Source organism: Epinephelus moara, chromosome 6, assembly GCF_006386435.1.
Source record: "Epinephelus moara isolate mb chromosome 6, YSFRI_EMoa_1.0, whole genome shotgun sequence".
NCBI lineage: Eukaryota > Metazoa > Chordata > Actinopteri > Perciformes > Serranidae > Epinephelus > Epinephelus moara.
The window spans coordinates 23,137,283-23,159,352 of record NC_065511.1 but is presented as its reverse complement, the minus strand read 5'-3'; the positions used below and the strand labels follow the sequence as shown (position 1 = coordinate 23,159,352).

Sequence of the window (22,070 nt, the reverse complement as noted above, 5' to 3'; positions counted from 1 at the left end):
TGTCTCAGTTTATTCCACATTCAGTCAAGTCCACTACTCACTTTCTTAATATGTTCAATTTTCAATAATTTTCCACTAAAGTAGAAGCTATTGAAGAAGCAGTTGAAGTCATCCCCTGCCTTACAAACCATTTACAATGTGAAGTTTTGTCAGTGCCTCAGCAGCAGGGTTCCACTAATATTGTTTTAAGATATAAGTCTGATACAGATTCTTTTGTACTAAAGCTGCTGGTTGACAATATGTTTCACAATGTTCAATATCTTTGAATATGACCACAGTAAGTATTCATTGTTATTTCAGGGAGCTGTATTCTGGTCAGAGTGGAAAGCTTCTGAGACTGTATTTTACACGAAGTATCTGCTCACTGTTTAAATTGCTCCTGAAACCTCTAAGCCTTCACAAGTGTATCAATATTAGGTGTGCAAAGTCATCTAGAAGGCCGGATTGGAGCCTTTGGCGGGCTGGTTCTGGTCCCTGGGCCTTATGTTTGACAACCCTGGTGTAAATCTTGTTATTGAGGTCCATTTAGTAGATTGATGGATTGTTGTCGTCCACCATGGGTGAAACTTTGTCTTCGGCTCACCAAACACGGAAGACAACACTGTAAAAAGCAGACAAATAGTTAGTAGGACACTGAAACACATTAGATCAGCTCATTGTCTGTCTGTGTTTAAAACTCATGAGTCACTTTGTTCAGTTTAGGATTCTGATGGCGCTTGGGATGAAAGACTTCCTAAATACATTTTTCGATGCCAGAGAGCGCCTCCCAGAGCTCAAACTGGCTGAAGAGGGGATGGGAACTCTGTGCCAAGATACTCCTTGCCCTCGTCCTTTCTGTAAAGCGTTGGCTCAAGGGCTTTTGTGACTTGCCAACTATTTTGCCATTGTTACAATCCTAGAGAGTTTATTCTTGGATGTGCAGTTGAGATGACTGTACCAGACACAAAGGTGAAAAGTTAAAACACTTGTAACCATAGTTTGGTGCACTAATTCTACAATCTGCTGACAAACACAGAGGCCACTGAGTTTCCTAAGAGGATAAAGTCATGAGCATTTCTTGAAAATATACTTAGCATTTCCAGAGAAGCTCACATTGGAGTCCAGGACCAAATCAAGGTATTTAAAGTTTTCCACAGTTTCAGCACGTTAGCCATTGAGTGAAGGTGGCTCTGTCTTAAGATTGTGTTTCATGCAAATAATCAATTCTTTATTCTTGGCCACATTAATTTCTAACTTGCTGATGCGACACCATGTTTGAGGGGCCTTAGTGTAGGCCAGGTAGGCAGTTATGCCTATAGGTCTGTTTGCTGTAAAAGACTATGTCATCAGCATATTTAAACATTCTAAAATATTTCTCATTGATCGTAAATTCATTAGTAAACAGAGAATTGCACAGTTTTGTCAGCTGCAGTGTCCAAGGGTCAAGAGTTTACTTTGAACCTCAGCTATTAATAATGTGTGTTCAGAGGCTGTTAGAGGCTTGCTTATGGCTAGAATGGTTGTAGGGACATACTATTAAAAAAAGAAGGAAAAAAAGCACTACAAAATTCACTTTAAATATGTTATTGAAACTCTGCTGCATTGTTTTTTTTTGTCACATTTAAGGTTTTTTTTTTCAAGAACATCAGCACAAAAAATAGAAAAACAAAAACAGCACAGACTAAACAAAAACACATCTCTGCAGTGTTTATAACATCAATGATTCCAAAGTCCATCAGCACAGCACTAACCCTTATATCATGACCTATTCTACACATCAAGCCTGGAAACAAACAAACAAACAAACAAACAAACAAATGTCCCTATGACACAGCCAAAGCAAAAGAAACAAAAGCCTACTCCCTCCATCTGTATGCTACAATTATAGTCCATTTCAGTACAGTGTCTAGCTCCTATCACATGTTTAATCATCTATAAAAGACAAAAATAGATTCCAGACAAGCAAATATGATTCTCTTTGGTTATGCAGACTGGCTATCATTAACTCATATAATGCATTCTCTGTCATTAACTCAACTCACTCTCTCTCTTCAGGTCTAATGTGACTTGTCCAGTTGCGAAGGATGACCCTAGCAGCTGAGATAAAGCCTGTCAGGGCTAGAGCAAATGCTGGTTTGGAGATCTTGGGTAAACATGACCTGTCCCCCAAGAGGCAAAGTTGAACTGATTCAGGAACATGCATGCCCAGCCACTCCTGTATTGATTTGATTATCTCTCTCCAGAAAGGTAGAACTAGAGGACAGGCCCACATTGCATGGATAAAGTTGCCTTCCTGCCTTTTACATTTCCAGCAAAGATTATTGTCTCGTGAACCCATTTTATGAAGACGGACAGGTGTGAAATAAAATTGATGAAGTATCTTAAAAAGTATAAATTTTCCCACAGCTTCTCTTGTAAATCACCCTGCACCGGAGATTAGCCTTGCCCACGAATCCTTATCAATATTCAAACTCCTCCTGAGACCCTCTTACTTTGATTTACTTGACCTTATATGTCATTCTACTTAACTTAGACCTGTTGTCCTCGTTCGTGGACACTTTTTTGTCCCATCTAGTGGCCCTGGCGGAGCACCAAGCAGACGATCAATCTTGACTATCTAGAGGAAGTTAAAGTTGTAACAAGGCTTCTGTCAGTGAACATGCGGAAGGATAATTTGCACAACAAACTAATCCATGTAAAAACAAGATGGCAGCCATCTCTGATCCTAACACAAAAGTGGACCTGATCACATTAAATGGTTGAAACTTGTTTATTTATGATTAATAGTGTTTGTAGTTTGATATGGAATACACGAGTCCAATTTAAGCGACAGTAACAAGATAAGATGCTGTTAATTAGGAAGTACTCGTTTGAGGACACTGGTACTTAATTATCATTGACAATGTTGAGTTTTTTATTCATACTTATTGGGTCCTGCTGATCCCAAATAGCTAGGAGAAATTAAAAATGCATACAAAAAAAAAGTTTGAGTCTCAGGGGAATACTGTGTTAGCAGTTATCTTATAAAAGGTGGAAGCTGAATTATTATTTTTAGGGAGTTTAAAATAGGGCTATACTGTACCATATTATCTTCCTCAGACAATTGCTTAACTACATTCCCCAAACTACTCCTTTTCTGTAAATATCTCCAGAAATCAGATTTATCTTTTAGGCTGAACCAGATCTGCTATATTTCTTAAACCACTACACAACCAGGAATGCCAAAAAAAACATCACATTTTGCCACTTTTTTGCTGTTTAATTCCAAGACCCTCACTTGCATTGCTGGGTTTTATTATGATTTAGAGTGCCAGCATGATTAGGGCTTTTAATTACATGGATTCAGTTTCTTTGCCCTGGGAAGAGGAAGACAAAGTGCAAATGAGTGCCTTAATTCAGCTCTTTCCATCAGAGGGTCAAGTTGAGTTGTCACCTTTCCAAACATGCCTGTCTCACGTGACCATAAATGCAACAGTCTGTACCTGCCCGTCATACCAACTAGCCCAAAGCAAAGAAAGCCAGCACCACTACAGAATGTAAGTATGCTAATACTCAGCCATGTTAGACGTGTGATTATTTAATGTATTATAATTTAAAAACTGTCGGCATAATAGTTTCTTTGTGTCGCGTCATATCAACGCGCTTTTGTTAATTGCCAGGCCGGCTCAGAGAAAGCAGCATTCCCTGCTCCGGTCGTCAGGGATTTAGGGAAGGACTGAATCCGAGCCCCGACTGAGACAAACAATGGCAGCTATGAAAGGCGAGGGGAGGGTCGGCCTAATGCAAATATCCACTTTGTGCGCCTTGGAGAACCTGCACTAAACTCTGACAACTACCAACTTCCACCCAAAGTGAGTACGCACTGCAGACGCTGACTGTAAAACACAGTAGTTTGTTTTTAGTTAAGCCTTTTTGTGGCTTTGTTTTGCACAAATTCGCGGACTAAGTTTTTACATGGAGGGTTTTTTTGCTTCAGCAACAAGTGTGGAGGCGGAGAGGAGACAGGACGGTGCAGCATCTCTAAAATGTGCCAAGTGCACCTGCTGAAGGACGAAACACAGAGGTAGGAAATGTGTGTGTCCACAAAGTGCAACATGACAATGTGTTGAAAAACTACTTCCTAAACTCTCTCCTACACTTCCTTTACGATGTTTACAAAGTAAATTCCTCCCTTTTTTCGCGTCCCTCGGTTTTTCATTTTTGCGTCGCCTCCGGAGCTTCCAGGGGAAAAAAGTTTTTGGGGCTTTTCAGTTTTGTTCGACCCACCTTTTTTTCTGTGCGGCTTATTTAGTGCAGCTAAGCCTGTCTCAGGAAAACGTGATTATCCTCAGACCATCGATACGCTGGCTTTCATTCAAGACATGCATGAGAAAGGCTTTGCAACATAATAGATCAGTGGGAGCCTGTCTGCTTGTAAAGACGTGGGGCAAACAGGAGGGGAATCTCACTTGAATGTTGATACTGTTGGCCGTAAAACTCAGATTTTTTGAGAAATATTAAATGCAAAATGTGAGTTTGACTCTCTGGCGTTTAAATGTGGGTTAAAGAGACCTATGAAAACATTTGCTTAATGAAATAAGTCACCTCTGAGCCCCATTTTGCATCATCCCTGCAGCCTGCAGTTTCAGCCAGCGGTGAGCAGGAAAATAATGGAGTGAAATGCTACTGTAAAGTCCCAGCATATCCCCCCAGAGAAACATCAAAGCGGACTCAACATGAGGCCTTTAACTGAACAATTGCTCCATTCTACCCTGCACCCCAACCCCGACCACCCCCACAACCCCCTATTCCCAATTTCCACTTGATTAAGCCCTAAACTGAGCAGAGTTGAATCTGGAGGGAAAATGGTTCACTAATTCTGACTCTCAACTTCTGAAGGCTGGTCTTTATGTTTCTAATTTGAGTCTGATTCAATACTTTAATGAGAGCTTTCTCCGCCTGGTGGAAAAACCATATTGTTGGACAAAATATAGACAGATGAAGAAGTGACAGTTGACTGCAGGCTTAATTTTTTTCAGTTTATTCATTCAGTTCCTGCTTGATTATTCCAACGTCAGCATGCACAAATGTATTGCTGCATACTGTAGGGGAGAGCGGGGTCGGTTGGGACACTTGTGTCGGCACGAAATAACCTTCCATTAATCACAGACTACTTGAGCAGTAATGACAATAATTTAATAATTGTTTTAGTAAGTTCTTTAGAGCTCAACCTGAATGTGAAAAGCACAATTTTGTTAAATGTCCATGGATGGCATTTTCTTAAAAATTCCACCTCTCTGGGACAGTTAAGACGATGGGTAGGGTTGGGACACCTTGTTCTGGGCTTTAAATCATTTAAATAAAGAAAAAAGTAGTCTAACTTTAAACACCTTCTTCGAGACAGAGAAAACATTTGTAAAATTAGGATATTTTCATAAATTCTCCAATGCAGCGCAGGGTTTTTTTGAAAGGGGCAGGACGGGGTTTCTGACCGGCTGCCAGTTGAGTAAACAATCATTCAGAGATTTCACAGTGGGTCTTATTCAGTTAGGATAAGCCTTTGTCTACTTGTTGATTTGTAACAAGGTAGGAACTATAAACAACACTGTTCCAACCACCTTAGGGTAACTGTCCTCAACCACCCAAGGTAGAGCAGACACACCCTAACCCTCCTGTGCCAGCTTCAAACAAAAATTCAGACAGCTAACACTAGCATCAACGGAAAACCAGCTTTCCATTTTGTATGTGTCATTACTAACACAATTTTCAAAACTGTGAATATATTGTGTGTAATCATCAGAAGGTCTCCACGCTGAGGTTGAAACTGAAGCATGTCCGGAGGGAGGCACAGCCAGTTAGCCTCCGTTAGTCTCTGAGCTAGCCCCGGCTCTGCGTTTGGATCCAACCGGAGCACTGAGCCCTGGTTTGTTATTCAGGTTAAAGTGGGGAGAAGCAGCGGGTTTGTCGGGCAGCTGAGTGAAGTGGAGCCTGCGGAGGAAACACCGGGACCGACTGGATGTAATAGTCCGTGGAGGTGCTGCGGTGCTCGTCTGCACAGATAGGAAACCCCTCGGCTGACAGGATGCACCACTCTCTCACTCCGCTCTCTCTCACGCATGCACAGAATGTATGTGCTATTTGGCCGTCGGATGTAGTCCGTGTAGTGTGTTCAAATGCAACTGACACAGGGCGACGTGAGGCGACGTAGACGACGCAACAGTTGGCTTTCGTCACCGCTAGTTCTTTGATGTTGTTTGGTGTGTCCGCACCTTTAGATGCTTTCTAACTGTCCCAACTGCCCTCCGTCGCAACGTACCCCACTCTCCCATATTAATTATAACATTAACATAATCAGTGTACCTGATTGTAAGTTACTATTGAATAATAACAGCATCAACATGTAATTATAATGCTACTTTGGCTGTTTCACACCAAAACCTGAATGTTAGCAACCAAACCGGATGTTTATTATCAAGCATACACTTACCTACAGGTTCTTAGAAATGTTCTAAATTAAGTTTCAATGGATCTTGAATATTTTCGGTCACATTACTGCGAACATTTCTCCAGCCTGACGGACCCAATGACTGCTTACAATCATTGGACAGACCGAAGAATTGCAATGATAAATAGCATTGTCATTTTTCCTTACTGTTCATTTTGAACTGACATCAGTGTGTTAACTTGGAAATAGTACTTGTAACACACACACATATATATAATGTGTACTTCCATTGCCGGTTTGGTCTTAACAATAATAAAAGGTGATATTAAAGAGGTCTAAAAAGTCTTAAATGTAATATTATTGATATCTGTAGACACCCTGATACATTATCATGCATGTGTTACAATACAAAAAAATGCATTGGCAATAGTTAAAGGGCTGTTTCTTTAGACGTGGTCACTGGTTTTCAGGGATTAGTGTGAATGCCACTAGTGTTGTTTATGACAGCTCTTTACAAGACAGGAAAAAAACTCTGACAGCTCCTCTTTGACTGGCTCTTTATTGCAGTTTCAAAACCTCCCTCTGCTGCTGCATGCTTAGATATCCTTTAAATATAAAGTTAAAATCCATTTCTCACGACGGGTTTCCCAGTGTTTGTCAGCAATTATCCATAATGGTGAGAGTAAGCAAAAGCAGCCTGCCGACCACTGTACACATTCTCTGTCTCGTTGTGAGGTTGCCAGGCAATGTGAGGGACTGGATGGAGGCTGCTCTGATGCCTCTTTTTCTCCCCCAGGCTGCTCTCTCCATCTCTTTCTGTCTCACAACCCCCCAACCTCTCCTCTCAGCTTGCCTCTCCTCTCCTGCATACTAATAGATGGACTAAAGGCTGATTAAAAAACAGGGCTGTCAAACTGATTATTAATATTCTTGGCTGTGTGGTCCGTCTACAGGGACAGAAGTTTATGGGAACTTCCTCTATTGTTATTTGTCATATTTATAGTTTTCTCTTATTCGCTGCGATTTACAGCAAACAGAAAGTCTACCAGTCTGCAGTTACTGTCCGGTGCATGTGCTAGTCCTGTTGAATTCTGCAGGGAAGTTCTTATATATCTTTACGTTGTCCACCAGAGGAGGGCAGTGTTCACGTCCTGTTGGGAGGCAGTAAACTCAGTAGTAGAGTAGTAGACCTACTTTTAGCTGTTTTTGCTGTGATGAGCACTGATAAAACATAAGTGAACCCTTTGCCCCAGACTCAGCAGTCTCTCAAAAGCCTCTATCTCCACTGCATCTTTAAACAGGATGGAATCATTACTCTGTCAGCAACTCACAAACAGACAAAGAGAGTGTTCAGTTTATTGAAAAACAAGCGCTCTCAATTGCAAAAGGAGACCAAATACACCAACAGTTAGCATAATACCACATCAGTATAATGGGTGTGGAAACTTGCTGTTTGTTTTTAGTTGTTTTAGGTTTATTTTGTCTCTTTACTCTTTTTTGTCATTTACTCTTGAGGATTAAAGCAGCTGGTGTTTCATAGAACTGGTGGACTCAGAAGCTGTTACACTTTTCCCAAAGTTAATTTTTTAAATTGTTAAACAATAATAATGTCTTCGACGTCTGAATGTTGCACTTACAATTATGTGTTAAGCGCAGTATGGATTTTCCTTAAAGGGACAGTTCATCCCCAAATTAAAAATATTTTTTCTCTTACCTGCAGTGCTGTTAATAAGTCTAGATTTTTTTTGGTGAGTTGCAGAGTGTTGGAGATATCGGTCGTAGAGATGTCTGCCTTCTCTGGAATATTATGGAACTAGAGGGGATGGTGCTCAATGCGCCCAAAAAATTTCATTTGAAAAACTCAACAGCAATGTCATGACCTGGTTACTCAAGATAATCCACAGACTATATAGGAACTATTTTCTTTCTACCAAACTATTGCTAGTTGCTGCTACCTGCCCGTTTGCACTATCTATCTTTTATATTTGTATGTTTTTAATGGAGCTTTGTGTTATGCATTTGCTGTACTTAGAAGAGACCAAAGACACATTTCCACTGAGGTGGACATTGAAGTCTGTCTACTCTGAAGCCCCTTTCCAACCTGACAAAAAAAAACCACTCATACCTGCAAATACCTGGCTTTGTATTTAATGTAAAGGTTACAATTGGCATTCACTCTTGGGACAGATGACTCTGCAGTAGTCATGGATATTTATCGGCTCCAGCTCCAAGCAGTGGTGATGACCCAGGGGGACGCACTAATTTAAACCCCTCTGCCAGAGCAATGTAATGACCAGCCGCATCAAAATACTGTCTGTCTCTGTCCATGCAGCGCTTGTACATCATTCAAAATTTAATCAGTGCCAAGTTTGAAAGTGTGACTAAATAAGTAGGAGATATAAAAAAAAGAAGTAGCCACTGTAACATTTTAACTAGCCTCCATGCTTCTTTCTGCTGTTTACTAACCTGTTTTCTGGCCCGTCCGTCAGTATGTTTACATGCAGCTTGAGAAAATCGAATTATTGGCTTAGTCCGACTGTAACCAGACTTTTAAATGTAAACAGCTTAGTCCGACTGAAATTGGACTATCCGACTAACACACCTAGATAATTTGCTGTTGTTCAGTATATAGCAGTGCAGTAACTCCCGGAAAAACAAACAAACAAACACCATGGCGACCGAGAAGCAGAAGACGCACTTCTGGACAGACGAAGAAACTACATTCATGCGCCGCGATCTTCATTCGTCATTAGCTTCCTCTTTGGGTCAACCGTAACTAGTTCAACACGCACTATATTAAGGACACAGCGCTGCCCATCGAGGTGGATTCAGACATACTTGATCAGAAATTCGATTTTCTCTTCTGCATGTATACTCAGACAAGACGAGAAGTCCGGCTTGACTGATTAGCCATGCTATGAGCTCAGCTCCACTACTGCCTGCATGTAAACGTATTTTGTGACACTGAATGTGAGACACCAGAAAAAAAAGGCATACTCAACTACTTTGGGCAGTGGGAAAGCCCATTTTGAATGGGTTTTTCGGCATTTAAAAGACCTACACACGTGCTAATCTAGGTGGAAAAAGGGTATAATCTACACCCGCCAAGAGTATTCCAATGCAGATGGAAACGTGCATCTGCTGCAAACTTACAAAGCATAACTAAGGGAGCTAATGTTACAGCTCAGCTGAAATGGACGCCTTAATGTTTAAATCTTGCAGTGTCAAGAACACGAGCCTCTCATCCGTGAGTGGATGCATGCTTCCCTTGTGTGGTGAGACAGTTGGTGGGTGTAATTCAGTAGAACGAAAACTGTTCCTACGTGAAACAGCTCACAACAAGCTCTGTGGATTATCTTTAGTTACTGAGTCATGAATCCCGGAAAGAGAAATTACTGTTGAGTTTTTTTAAATGTAATTTTTTGCACTTTGAGCACCACAAGCCGAGTGCCATCTAATTCCATTATATTTGAAAGAAGGCGGACATGCGTACGGCTGATATCTCCAACACTCAGCAACTCACACCAAAAAAGTGAGATTGATTAATAGCACTACAAGTAAGAGGACAAATATGTGTTTTTGATTTGGGGGTGAACTGTCCCTTTAACCTCATGGTGTTTTCCATGTTGCCAATTTGTGTGCTTTATCTGAACCAGACATGTAAACATAGATAGAGGAACATATAGAAACTCAGCATTTTGTCATTGAGGAGTTCCTCAATGACAGAATTCCTCTTCCTGATAGGCCCTATTCTCCAGAGGCAGGTATAATTAGAGCTATGGAAACAGGAAACACTTCGCCCTCCCTATCGTTTTCTCCCTCCTCCTTCCTACCCCCCTTTTCTCTTTCTCTCTGTCTCTCTGTCTTCCTCCTCCACCTCTCTCTTCTCAGATGTGCATTTATTTGTACAAATTATCAGGTGCACAGACGTAGAGTAAGGCCTGTAATGAGTCCTTTGATTGTTATCAGTGTGGCTTACATCCGTGGGTTTACTGGAAATGAGGACATGGCTTGTGCCGGATTTTTTTTCTCTCCCAGAAAGCAGTTGACAAACTGCACGTTCAGTTTGGACGGTTGTGACCTATTTTATCTCATCTTTCTGCTTGTGAGAATGAAAACACACAGTCATTTTTATTATAGATTAAATAGTATATTTCTTTTAGTCCATGTGTTGTCCAGTAATTCCCTTTTTCTTAGTGGTGCCTTAAAAGAAAAACTCAAAGGGATTCACGTTACAGTGATATGAAACAGAAAACCTACCAGATCCCACGTTTTAGAAGCTGTTGCCCACCAAATTTAACAAATGTGAGACATGCAAGCAGATGTGTTTAACTATATTTATTTTATGAGTCTTCATGACGTCAATCACTGATATGACATTTAATGAAATTTACACTCCGTCTAAACCTTAATCCTCTCACACTCTCCAGCTTGACTCACATCACAATGCTTTGGCTCTGACTGCCAGTGATTCATTTGTGGTGCATATTTACATAGCCTTGGCAGTTTAACCCAACGTGAGAGATGTAGGAGAGGGGCCTCTAATTTCTGTTCCTTCCTCCAAAGATTAAAGACCCTGCAGAGACCAGGTGTACAGTTCAGACCAAAGATTAGCACTTGCCCTTCATCTTCAACGACTTGCTTGTGCGCCGCACTCCGCTCTGTGAAGGTGCACAGATTACGCTTTTAGAGCAGAGAAGCCTAGTTTCACTGTCCATTAAAAGGGGGGCACCAGCATTTAACCCAGTTCCAACAGTCTCTCCTTCTGCTCAGGCACGCAGAGTTCAAGAGAGAGAAAAGTCAGTGCTTTTTATTGATTCGAAGGAGTGGCTCCCACCTTTCCCCTTCCTGGTGTGGAATGCACACCTGGAGGTGTTTGCTGAGTGGCTCTAGTAATCCATATAACAATGCAGGCTGACATCTGGTGCCATCAGGAGCATTTGAAGCAGTTTGCTCTTACAGGCGCTGCATTGTCTCTGCAGATCAGTGTGGCTGTGATGCTGTTGATCTCTTTATTGTGATGTTTTAATCCTTTATTTATGTTATAGATAGCACAATAGAGAGTCCAAAGGGTTTCAAAATGTCTTTGAAATTAGCAGAAAATGTGACAAACTGATTTGTGAAAAATAATTTAATCTCAATCATAACTTTTGCGTGCATTAAAGTTACCATAAATTGGACGTTGGGGAACAGAAATCATAGGTAAAGCACAGTTGTCTAGACTTTGTTGACATGGCAGGCCAGTGGAGTTGCACAGCTCTCGATTCCCCTCACAGTGTACACACACAGGAGGGAGATGGGTGCAGATAAAACGACTGGGTCACGCCCCGCCGAGGAATTGGGATGCCTGGGGGGCTGGGAAACTTTCTGCCTGGCTAGCCTTAATATTGTGATTCTCCTCAGTCAACAAAGCAGTACGTTTGATGAAACATGTCAGGTTCCTCCAGGACTCGGGGGCTGGTCCTCTCCTCTGGTTAGACAGCTGTCAGCCCTTCAGAGCCCAGAGAACCAGCGACTCCTCCATGTGTTGCTGGAGACTTCAAAGCAGGAGAGCAGAGTGAGGTGAGTGCGGATTTTCAAAACAACTGAACAGTTTTAGCTGGGATTAATTTGGATCCTGTGTTGGGCTGGTGAGTCAAGTTTCGCTCAGTGATCTTTGGGGCATTGTTCTGTCTTGGGATGTTATTTGTTCTTAGAATTAAACCTCCTTTCTGTGAGGGAGAAGCTGAGCGGCAGCCATTGATAATTGCACCTAATCTAAGAGCAAAGTTAAGCATTTTTGTTGTGAAACAGTGTTTCATGTAGAGGATGGCAGCCTTTGTTAAAAGTTTATGGTGTTAGCATGGTTTATATTTAAAGGGAATTTTGAATATATTCAAGTAGAAATATAAGTTATGATTAACTATAAAAGAGCCTTTTTGGCTAGTTTTATTACCTGTCACATGACCAGATTAAATACTAGAAATGTAAAAGTACAAACATCTTTTGACCTGCTAATGTCAAACTACTTTTCTGTTGGCTTAATAAAGATCAAACTGATAATTTAAACAGATACATCAAATGTAAGACAGCCAGAAAACCATGCTTTATATGACATGGTAAGTCAGTTTAAAGTATTTAGTGGATGTATGTTTTAAATGCTTGTTGAAACACATTTATGGGTGCGTGGGTACCCAGGCAAGTCTGTGCAAGGATTGTAAAATCTCACATCAGTGTCTTTAATATAGGAAAGATTTTCATGCCTTGCCTGTTTATCTGCCCTGCAGCGCAGATTAGATTTGATTCCATGCGATTAGGTATAAAAGGGGAGGAAAGCTTGATTAGTTTAGGTTTACAACCGGATAAAACATATCAAACCTACACACTAGATAATTAAGTCATACGTCTGTGTATTTACTGTGTGTCCATAGTACACACGCCTGGTCAGACTGAGCTTGTCCTCTCCTTGACTCTTTGCTGATTTCAACTGTGGGAGCTGCTGCTGTAACTCGACCTTGCCTCCTCCCGCCACCTGTGCTCGCGTGCTCAGAGAAAACACTGGCTTTTGTGTTGGAGTGAGACGTCCACACAGCAGGGGGGCTAAGGTACATTAGGCGGCTATGACAGGTGGCATACTCCTCCTGTGCTTCGTTGGAGTAAAGAGCATGAGTATGGTGGGGCTGTTGGCGGAACAGCTGCACCACACTGCCATGGAAGTGGGGGTGAATCTGTTTCCCAACGAAGACGTCAGAAAAAAGACAGGAACTTTCAATTTAAAACACACTTCGTTAGTGTAATGCATGCATGCCTCCATACAGATTCAAGTCTTAGTCTTTGCATGGCATTGGGAGGCTGGGGGTTGGGGTGCTACAGTATGTGTGCATTTGTGTAGCGAGGTAATCAATCAGAATCCTGGAGCCTAAAGTGTGCAACAACACCACTGTGTTCCGTCTGTGAGAGGAGGAACGGTTAAGTCAGAGCCCCCAGTAACTGTTTTCACCCGCCTGCTGGGACTGGTTGAGAGGGGGCAAAGGGGGCAGTAGCTCAGCCTGTGTGAGCCTGGTTGGTGGTGAGATGTGAGTTCCCATGGCTGTGTGAGGCGGTCAGAAGGAGAGTGATGACTCGTTCACTCTGTGCTCTATATGGACTCAGCTGCTTTATAGCCTGACCTGTGAGTATAAAACTTCTTATAGAACGCAGTTCTTTATCTTTTGTGTGCCTGTGCTCAGTTTCTCTGTTATTTATAGGTTAAACGGTGGCTTTCTGCTTTGTCCTTTTAGAAGAGTCAAGTATGGGAATTGTTGGAATTGTGTATTTCTTTATTTCTCATGCACTGAGAGTTAGTTAAAAGACTCCAGTGAGCAAGAAAATACAAGCTTGGACATTGCCCTGTTTGATTATTTGATCGTTTAAGTACATTTTAAAGCAAAAATGCCAAAATTTGATGGTTTCATGTTATAAAATGTTATAAATGGCTGCTTTTCTTGTGTTTTTGCACACAGCATTAGATCAGGCTGCATATTAGACTGTAGGTTATACAAAACAAGACATTTGAAGATGTTTTTTTGAGAAATAGATTGATGAAATCTAAATAATGTGCAGTTGCAGCCCTGGTTGATACAGATTTCCTGAGCTTTTGCAAGGGATGTTCAGTTCAGATGGATCTCACAGACATTTTGCTGCTGCAAAGATACATTTATATCACTCTACTGTGACTGCTGACAATATATTGCTACAACTGCTGCTGTTTAAGATATGCTGTTGTTTAAAAAGAAGAAAAGGGGTGAAGTTTAAAGTTTTCATAATGACTGTTGTTGGGTGGCCGGTGTGGCACTGTGAGGTTGGTACGAAGTGAGGTAAGACCAAGGTGTCACATTCCACAGTTTGGTGTGTGTGAGTGTCTGTGAGGGTTCATCACAAATGACCACCCATCTATTTACAACTGAGGATGTACTTGGCCTAATCTTGCTTTAAAGGGAATTAGTTGCATCTAGCAGTGAGTTTTTCCCATGAGCCAAATTATCCGCAGAGGCCTCTTCCTCTCCAAAACCTGATTTTTATACCGTTAAAAAACAGAGCAGTTTCACAGTTTAAAAAGCAATGTTTTTCCAACGCTGTGGTTGTGGAGGGGCTGCTTACTATGGTGGCCAACCAAAATGTGAATAGCCCTATCTGGAGCCAGCGTTTGGTTTGTCTGTTTTGGGCTACTGTAGAAAGTTTTATACTCAATTAATCCCAGAGGTGAAATTACTTTTTTTCACTCTATTGTCATACACACGCAGGCACAAACAAGACCTATACATGCATTAAATAGAGAGATGTCAGAGTGAGGGGGTTGCCTTGAATGGTTTAGTGCCTTGCTCAGATGGTGAGCTGGTACCTCTCCAGCTACCAGTCCCTACCAGTTACCATCTGGTGCCCAAGCCAATCCCTATGCACTGAGCTACTGCTGCCACAACTTTGGCCGCCCGTACAGGGACTTGAACCCTGGACCCTCAGATTAAAAGTCTGATGCTCTACCGGGCTATCCGGACTCTATTCGTGGATTAGGACCCGCTCCCTTTGTAGATATGAACAACTCATTCTAAGGTAAATAAAAGCACAGTTATTATTATTTTCAGGTCATTATACACTAAAGAAAACAAACTTATAATATCATATAACATTTCTGTGAATATACCTCCCTAAATCCTCCACACTGGACCTGGACCTTACCTTATATATTATCTAAAATATTCTGGGTAAAGTTTGGTTGAATGTGTGTGAGTGTGTGTGTGTTTACACATGTACATCTGAAATGGACTGCAAAAATCTTTTCATCATAATCCAAACAAATCCTGTGTCCATCCTCCCTTCTTAAATCTGTCTTATATTTTTATCTGTAGAATTACGGTAAGATATGACGATGAAAAATGATGAAACTGCAGCTCTCATGTCGTCGGACTAATTTGTTCCCCCGATTGCTTTATCAGATGGCGTATCACCCCTGGGACTGCCCTATCTGCTTTTTCAGATCACATAAATATTGTTTACCAGAAGTCAGCGTAAACAAAGCTATTTTAAAACTGGTTGGTTGCTCGTGGAAAAACAGCAGGAAAAGTTTAATTGTTATAGTGGAGCTGATGTTTTACTGTCCAGAGCTTTACGGCTGTCTTGATTTGAATCAGAACATACTGTAGATAAGAATGCATGCAGCCCACGCACTGATTTATTTCTGTCTTCCGCACAGGGACATCAGCACTTTGGACTAAATCGCCACAAATTTAAACATAAGTTCCTGCCCCAGGATACATGTTGTTTGCTGTTTGTCTCAGCGCAGCAGCAGGGCTTGATCCTGACCTAAATCACCAGGAACACAAACACACGCTGAGGCCTCCTCTAGTGGCCACAGACGAACAACTTGTCTACATAGAAAGAAGGGAGAATATAGATGGATGGAGTTGGTGTTAATCACACTACCAAAAAATCCTGTCTTGGTGAGATGGTTTGAATCTTTTTACCTCTGTTATCAGATGTCCAAAATTTTAACTTTGATATGAACCTAACACAATTAATTTCTTTCAATCCACCTGTAATCAGTTCAGTTATTGTTAGATGGTGAAAATCAAAGGAAATATGCAATACAGCGTGTATGGTAACAAAAACAATGTTTTTTCTCTTAGATGATCTTTTTGGTGATGAGTATATTATTTGATATAATAGTAGATGCTGTTAACAGATAAAAATGGGGGATTATAGAAGGAAGCAGTAAAGATATATTGCATGTAAGGTGCTGATGAAAAAAACTGATAGGGCTACTAACCGTAAGAAATGATTTGGGTGTGTTAACATACAAGAAAATGGATCTTGAAGTGCAGCTTTTTATCACTTTGATAAGGACCTTGAGTCACACTATCTGCATACAGCTTCACTAAGACCCACTTTGCATCTTGTATTAAAATGTGTCTCGTATCCAGATTGTATATGATTTAATCTGATATTTTTATGTGTTACCAGTGTCCATATTGAGATCTAATAACTCTGTCCAGCACCGGTTGTAGCTGTTTTCCACCATTTGTTTTACCATTGGGGTTTTTCTTTAGTTTTTATTTGCACACATTACATAACTGCATAAAATCCATTTAGTAAAAAAAAAAAAAAAAAAAAAAAAAAGGTCAGTAGAGATCAAAAAGCTACAGCTTCATACGAACGGACTTCCCCTTAATTTAACGAGAAAAATAGACAATGACAAACAAAGGAGAAAAGTTTTGCTCATATACTTTTGTTGGACCAAACTGAAAGCAAAGTCTCATCTTGACTCCATCCACGTCTTGAATATCAGTAAATTTTCTGGCTGCTTTCTTGCTAGTAGCTTAGCTCGCTAACTGGCTATTATATGCTACCTTGTACCATTGGAGCAGTCCTGCGCGATTAAGTATTTCCACCCTTGTAGTTGTTGTATGTGGATTGAAAAGTCCAGTCTGTCCTTAATGTGTTTTGGGTGCATTTGCAACTGTCTTTAATGTATTCAAGCACTATCCAATCACAATTCAATCACCCAAAATGCATATTAATGCAATGTGTTTAGGCGGTCTTAGAGTACAACATAATAGACACTCTACACAAAAGACCATATTGCATCATGCACATCATGATGATTTTGTAGAGAATGTAACAAAGTGTGCATGCAACTTAACATATGTACATCCATTTAAATATAATACTTTTGATTGGAGGTGCCCCCATGGCCTATAGGGGTTAAGGCGTTGGCCCCAGAACACAGTGTTCCCAGTACGGGAGCCTCGGGGGACCTCTGCTGCATGTCATTCCCCCGCACTTCCTGTCGTATCTCTACTGTCAACTTCATTTCATTTACTTCAGAATCTTACAAAACATAACTACTTCCCATGCAGCCATGACAGACAGGGCTGCAGGCTCACGTCCTTGGCCAAAATTATACAGGGCGGACTAAAATCTGCTCCAGCGGGCATCCTGCTGGCTCAGTTGGCTGACGCGCCAGCATCTTGGACGTGTGCCGACCTGAGATCTTTGTTGACTCCGACTTGAACTGTTCTGTCGCTCATGTGCCGTAATTTCAACCCAATGAGATAAGTAAGAATTAAAAAGAAGGAAAAGGAGAAAAAGCGGGAAACGGAGGAGACATAAAAGAAGAAAATCTGCCCTCGCTGAGAGTGAAACCAGCCCAGTGGAAAAGGCCGGGGTAGCAGAAATTATAGGGTCAGACATGGCACCAACATTATGTGACTTGGAGAGGGAGGCGTGTGTATTTGCATAGTGCATATGTGAGGTATGTGTGTGTGTCTGTTTTTATAGCTGATTATACAGAAGATATATACATAAGACTAAATGTAGATCTGCTGTATATATATAAAAATAGGTGTTTTAACTGATTTATCATCTTAGTTTACAGAAACGTCCCTGCTTTTTTCTGACAAGTGTAAATATCTCTGGATACTTTTGTCAACATTAGAGTAACTACAGTGTGTGTGTGAGCCCACGTGTGACTGCAGCCAGTGACAGCGTGTCTTCCTGTCTCCAGCAGGTCATTGTGAATCAAGAATTAAGCGCCTCTCTCTAAATATAAACCAACCCAATTACCTATCCTCACTACTGTCTTTGTTTACACGGGTTAGCTCAATGTGATCTCCGCATTTTCACACAAAGCGCTCATTCTCACGGAGAATGTTTTCCCCGGACAAGGATTTCCTGTGTTTGGGAAGAGATGGGAAGGAACTACCAAACTGTCACTTTGCTGCGGTAAAAACAAGCTCACCTCTGCTGTGTTTTTGTGCCTCTGAGAGGGTTTTCTTGTGATGCCTGCCAGATATTATCATCAAGGAATGTCAGCTAATGATATAATTGAGTTTATTGCTCAATGTCTTCAACTCTGCCCTATAAAGGAGAACAGTTTATAATTGCTGTAGGGTCTGTTTTGAACATATCATATCTGTCTTGTGCAACAGGAGGATGTCCCACATGTCAGTGGTTTGTAAGGGCTGGTTAAAGGATTGGGTATTGCCCTGACAATATTTAAGGGGAACGCCATTGTAGTGAGTGACCTGAGCCACCAATCCTATGCTGATGTCTTCCTTTCTTTTTCCTTTTGAAAAGCAGCAGAATAAGCTGAAACCCTAGTCCATTTGTATTGTCAGGACAAAGAGAGACCATTGTGGCAGGAGGGGTGGAGGGGAGCTGCCGGTGGAGGTAGGGGTGCAAGGGGTCAGGAGGGGGCAGAGAGGAGTTAGTCACCCCTGCTGGGTCGAGTGTTGGGGGCTCGGGGCGGTGGGAGTGTGTGCAGGTAGTGTGCATGTTTTTTTTTTCTCTGTCTCTCTCTCTCTGAATGATGAGCCTGAAGTTGCAGCAGTGTGCATTTATCCAGCTGGAAGAGGCTTCAGTAGCAGAGCAGCAGCAGCAGCAGGGCGGGGGAGGTTATGTTGAAGGGAGGGAGGGAGGGAGGGAGGATGAGTGACGGGGAAGCCAGCGCACTGCCTCTCTCACGCTCCGACAGGAGTTTATTCTGCTCCAGCTGCCGACACCACAGCGCACACAGAAAAAGAGAGAGAGCTGGAGAGAGAAAAGCCCCTTCGATATCACAGCGATGACTTACAGCACTTACAGAGTGGATTGCACACTGGATTTTAGCACTTGGAGTTGATGACACTAAGTTATTTATTGACGTTTGGTATTTTGTCAGGTGCCTAAATGCTGTCACTGGGCAAAATGCACTCCAGAGCAAAGTCCCGGAGTTGTGACAACTACCTGAGTATTAAGGTACGAACTTAAAATACGTCTTTATTGCAGTTTAACTGAGACTTTTTGGAAGTTGCTGTTTATTTCTGTGTGTTTTCATATGTTAGTGGGGAACTTCAATCGTTGACTGTGTTGTGTGTGTGTGCATGTGTGTGTGTAACTGTGCACATTCAGATGATGGATGTTTTTAATGTCTGCGCCTGTTCATAGCTGATATTTTGACTTCTTGCACTGTAGCCAAAACATAGCAGGTAGCTTTTTATTCATGCATGAAGAGAGAGATAAAAATGTTTGTGCTGATCAGCGTTGCATTGTTGCTCAGTCTATTTATATCCCTTAACTTACATTCAGTTTCAGTCATTTTAATGCCTTTATTTTCTCTTTTGTTTCAGTAAGCGAACTTAATATGTCACGGTGTGTAGATGTTTGCTTTTTCAGCAGCATTTTGTCTGCTGCTCACAGATACATGCCTGTTTGTAGTACTCTGTGTTCACTTTGAAGGGCATTGGGAGCGTAAATCATCACTGATGGCACCTCAGCATGTTCTCCATCTGTTGAATGACAATAACAAACTGAATGTGGTGAATCTTTAGGTGGATTTAAGACAACTTTGTGCGCAGGGAGCAAAACACAGAACTATCAAATGCAATTTAATTCAAATATTGAATTTATTTCTGTACTACACACAGACATATCAACTTATTTCAGCTATGTGCCATCATCAGCTATGGTGGGCTCTTATCTGCAAAAACTAACAAACAAAAAACACAATGAAAACAAGATGTGATAAAAGTGCTATTTATCATTTCTGGGGTCACTGAAATACACAAGTTTGTATCCTTTCTGATAAGTCGGTTTCCTTTATCATCCTCCCACTTGTTTTGGTATGCACCGCAGCTATATTTACCCTGCAGAGGTATCAACAGACTTTGTTAGTCTCCTTTGTCTCTCCTGTCGCTGCTCATCACACTCTGATTGGTTGAAGCACCTCCTTTCACTTTTTTGTCCTCTTGTTGTTTAATTTATGCGAAGTCCTAATCAAACGTGTGAATGTGTGTATGTGTTTTATACAGTACAGGGTTGCCCAGGAACAATATCCTGTCAGTGTTGTTTACTTCCTGTCGGACAAAGTCATTAGCACATAAATCAACTCTTTCTCATAACCAGCGTGGGAATCTGTAAAATCTTGCCCCATTAATGGATAAGTGTACAGTTTAATTTTGTTTAATTTAAAAATTAAAATGCACAGCTGTCTTTTTGTGTCATAGCTTGCATCTTTTGTTTTATGTCATGCTTTTTGAGAAATTATGTAGGCCTTACACTTTAATATAGCCCAATGAGTAGTGGAACTGTTTCTCTTACATTACAGTCAAGACAAGGGAATAGATAATGAAGTAAATAAATTAATAAAGTAAATGTAAATTAAAGGAAAAATTAAAAAACTTTTCCTGAAGTGGGTGGCCCAATTTATCACCTCCAGACTTCCATTGTTGTTGATCTCGCTGTCACCTCAGACCCAGCTGTGTTTGGCTCACAGTCACTGTGGGCCTCTCAGGGTTAAAGTTTATCTGCTTAGATAACATGATAACATTTACTAAAGTGTCTTTTTACACTGCCATTCTTACGCTATGCTGTTTGCCACTGAAGAGCATGCTCTGTAGTGTTAATACACAGAAAGACGGAGTTTCTTCTTTGTGTCATTTTATGTTGATGCAAAAATATGTAAGTATGTAAATAGTTAAGAAGCATTTTGATAATTAAATTCAATTTAACAGAACAATATTTTTAATTCAGATCTTTGGCGTTATTAATAACCTACATCTTAAATGTATTTGGAGTTATTAGTACAATGTTAAGCTCTTTTGTCTGACTTTATATCCCAGCCCTCTTTGCCTCTCCTCCTCTCATAAGATAGGATTTCTATTGGTACAGATCAAAAGCTGAATCAAACTGCGGGTTCAGTGGTAAGGTCTCACTGGGCTCTATTGTTGGCATCCTGGCACCTGGCAGCGGGGCAGGTCTGAGCAACCTGTGGCCTTTGTCAGCCCGCTGCCTTTGAGGCTGTTAGCAGGTTGGTTAGTGAGCAGCCTGTATGGGGGCTCCAGGGCTCTCCTGTTACACTCCCCTGGTGGCTTCATGCTCCACTGGAGGCCTGGTAGGCAGCGCCTTTTGTGTCCCTGACCCACTAAATGTGTCAGTGACCACCTCTCGCTCGCGCACTCTCTGTCTCTGCAGGTCTCTCACTCTTGCTTTCTCTGTGATGCACCCTTTCTCTTTTTTATCCCTCTGACTTTGAGTCCTTACTTCCTCCGCTTCGGACACATGCTTTAAATGTTTTAGAGTTGGCAGCTTATGAAACATTTAATGTCTCTTGTCGCTCACAAACGTTCACTAAAATTGCAATATTTGTTCCCATCACAGCTTGATATTAAAGAGAATCAAGGGTCTGTGTTTTCCTTGTTCACTGAGAGTCAAAACCCCCCTCGTTTAGCTCACTCACCGGCTCTGTGCACTGTCTGAACAGCTGGTTTACCAACGCTGCAGACAAAAGTGTCCCACCTGGAGTTTGAAGCCATTAATTACCACCTTAGTCCTCCATCACACAGGCGGCTGCTTTACAAAGACCTGGCATCAGAAAGGGTGGGACTTCCCAATCTGTTCCTGTCCTGGCTGAGGGTCTGAGGCTAGACATACACAACCATACACACTGCATTCCTCTGTGGCTCAGAGCGGATGGGAAGCTCAGCTTTGGTGGCTAAGCTCAGTCGTTGTGCTGAGACATGCAGATATGTCTCCCACTAGCCAGGTGACACTTTTTGAAAAGCTTTACAAGCTTCCTGACAATGGAAATCTATATGTGTTGTACCTTATGTAAGGTGCTATCTATAGGGTGATGTAATGTATATTTGTCACAACTCTGGATGTGAACATTGTAGCT

General features: G+C 41.4%; 1 protein-coding gene across 3 annotated transcripts in view; it reads left to right on the top strand.

Annotated features, from left to right (window-relative positions):
* Nucleotides 1–18,892: 18,892 nt before the first annotated feature.
* The window catches only part of zgc:158766 (uncharacterized protein LOC100009641 homolog), a 30,477-nt gene continuing 27,299 nt past the window's right edge, over nucleotides 18,893–22,070 (top strand). For all 3 annotated transcript variants that reach the window (XM_050046959.1, XM_050046960.1, XM_050046958.1), the window contains exon 1: nucleotides 18,893–19,153. In XM_050046959.1, the coding sequence (XP_049902916.1) occupies nucleotides 19,085–19,153 (69 nt within the window). In that variant the 5' untranslated portion in view covers nucleotides 18,893–19,084. The remainder of the gene's footprint in view (nucleotides 19,154–22,070) is intronic.